Source organism: Chanos chanos, chromosome 7 (genome assembly GCF_902362185.1).
Source record: "Chanos chanos chromosome 7, fChaCha1.1, whole genome shotgun sequence".
NCBI classification, from domain to species: domain Eukaryota; kingdom Metazoa; phylum Chordata; class Actinopteri; order Gonorynchiformes; family Chanidae; genus Chanos; species Chanos chanos.
The window spans coordinates 1225607-1228106 of record NC_044501.1 but is presented as its reverse complement, the minus strand read 5'-3'; the positions used below and the strand labels follow the sequence as shown (position 1 = coordinate 1228106).

At 45.0% G+C, this 2500-nt stretch overlaps 1 protein-coding gene across 1 annotated transcript in view; it reads right to left on the bottom strand.

Annotated features, from left to right (window-relative positions):
• The window catches only part of rdh8b (retinol dehydrogenase 8b), a 9644-nt gene that overhangs the window by 1300 nt on the left and 5844 nt on the right, over positions 1-2500 (bottom strand). Inside the window, exons 4-5 of the mRNA XM_030780066.1 lie at positions 1876-1969; positions 1396-1579 (exon numbers count right to left, since the gene is read on the bottom strand). Of these exons, the coding sequence (XP_030635926.1) occupies positions 1396-1579; positions 1876-1969 (278 nt within the window). The remainder of the gene's footprint in view (positions 1-1395; positions 1580-1875; positions 1970-2500) is intronic.

Sequence of the window (2500 nt, the reverse complement as noted above, 5' to 3'; positions counted from 1 at the left end):
AGCCTGATTCTAGTTTGTGAGCTAGGTAGGCTACTGCCTGGGAAGGTCTCCCACTCTGCAGTACGAGATGGGGAGGGGGGCGGGGTTAGGTTTTCTAAAGGTCTCCCTACTGGACGCCCAAGGTAGGGGGAGCAGGGGAGTCTATCCAATAGCGCACCTCTAACTATGTACAGTACAAATTCAATTAGTAAAATCAGTCACACTACAAAATGCTACCAAATAAACCACAGGTAATTCATAATACTGTGAATATACAGTTTCACAGACATATTGTTGCATTTTTGTCTGGTTTGTGCAAAATCGTTAAGAATAATATAAAACCAGTCTGCATCTGGGGCAATGAAAGCGGGGCATTTTGGCTCTCAGAATATCTATGTTAATCAACACCGTCCGCGTTATGCCAAAAGACAGAGAGAGAAGTTAACCATTGTAGCAGTAACCCAGCTCCCTTCCAACGTACAGTCTCGTTGATTTGTGCAGGCAGACATATTTCTATGTTTGTAGGGGCGGGGGTGTCACCTGCCTTTTTTTATCTGATCCATACAAACTCTGGACTAGAATAAGCAGAAACACGTTCTCTTACATGAGGGAACTCATGGCCAGCCCAATCCATATTATTCTATGATTAATGTTTGATTCCTGGGTACCTCAAGGTAACGTGATAATGTTTAAGAAGAAGGACGAAGCGTACACTGGCTGTGTGCAATGTATTTTGTCGATCTGGGAAATTAGAATGACCAACAGAGATTAGTTGATTGTGAAGCAGGCCGCCCTAAATTGGAATGACCAACAGAGATTAGTTGATTGTGAAGCAGGCTGCCCTAGACGCTGAAAATACGTTCCTGTCCCGCTGAAAGCAGCTCTCCAGCTCCGGCATCTGTGTTTTCACAGTTTTGATTGCGTCAACTTAGAAGTTGCAAAGTTGCAATGTAGCATACGCTATGACCCCCTGGTAACACCACTGCCTTCCTGTTTCCTGTGGTGGACAGTGTTGGGGGATGGGTAATGTGTTAGTGACTCTTGGTGGACAGTGTTGGGGGATGGGTAATGTGTTAATGACTCTTGATTGACAGTGTTGGGGGTGGGTAATGTGTTAATGACTCTTGGTGGACAGTGTTGGGGGATGGGTAATGTGTTAGTGACTCTTGGTTGACAGTGTTGGGGGGTGGGTAATGTATTGCTTGAGAGAGCCAAATCAACACAAATAGATAGATAGTTGTCTTTGTGATATATATTTTCTGGATGAAGATTACAGTTCGTGCAGAATGGTGCTTTATGTTTTTGGTGTTTTGGGGGGGGGGGGTAATGAAAAGGGGATGTCGCACAGGGGGCCATACAAGTCAGAACCACTACTGATTCTACTCATCACATGTCAGGCAAAGAAGAGGAACTGACCCTGGCAATGTCATCAGGGGTTTGCCCCAGCGTCTCAAAAATGTCGACTGAAGATGGAAGATAGACATTTTTAAAGTAGTTGACAGTCTCCGGATCAGCGCCAGGATACTCCTTCTTGGAAACATCAGCAATCATCTTCATTTCAAACTCTGTGTGTACCGGCCCAGGCTCAATCATAGACATACTGAGAGAGAGAGAGAGAAAGAGAGAGGAAAGAAACAGAGAGAGAGAGAGAGAGAGAGAGAGGGAAAAAGAGAATTAGTTTTGAAGATACACTTAAATTTTGAAAAATAAAGTGCCGTTCTAGACGGACAAAAGGTTGAGAGAGAGAGAGTGAGAGACAGTAAAAGGAGAGAGTGATGGTGAGAGTAGGGAGGGGTAGAATGAGTCTTGGTTTTTGTTTTTGCTTTTTGTTTTTGTTTTTGGTTTTTGTTCTTGTTTTTGGTTTTTGTTTTAGATTTCTTCAGGTGACATACTTACATGACGTTAAACTTCAGCAGCTGCACAGCCAGACTCTCACAGAACCCTTCCATGGCAAACTTAGAAGCAGCATAAACATCGTTAAACACGACACCTGTGTATGGAACAACACACAGAGTGTTAGTTTTGACCCCGTCAGGGTTAAACAGCTTTATGGACTGACCACAGCACACCTGACTGCATTCAACACTGACCATAGCACACCTGACTGCATTCATTACTGACCACAGCACACCTGACTGGATTCAGCACTGACCACAGCACACCTGACTGGATTCAGCACTGACCACAAAAGACCTGACTGCATTCAGCACTGACCACAGCGTACCTGACTGGATTCAGCACTGACCACAACACACCTGACTGCATTCAGCACTGACACAACACACCTGACTGCATTCAGCACTGACCACAGCGCACCTGACTGCATTCAGCACTGACCACAGCACATCTGACTGCATTCAGCACTGACACAACACACCTGACTGCATTCAGCACTGACCACAGCACACCTGACTGGATTCATTACTGACCATAGCACACCTGACTGGATTCATTACTGACCATAGCATACCTGACTGGATTCATTACTGACCACAGCACACCTGACTGCATTCAGCACTGA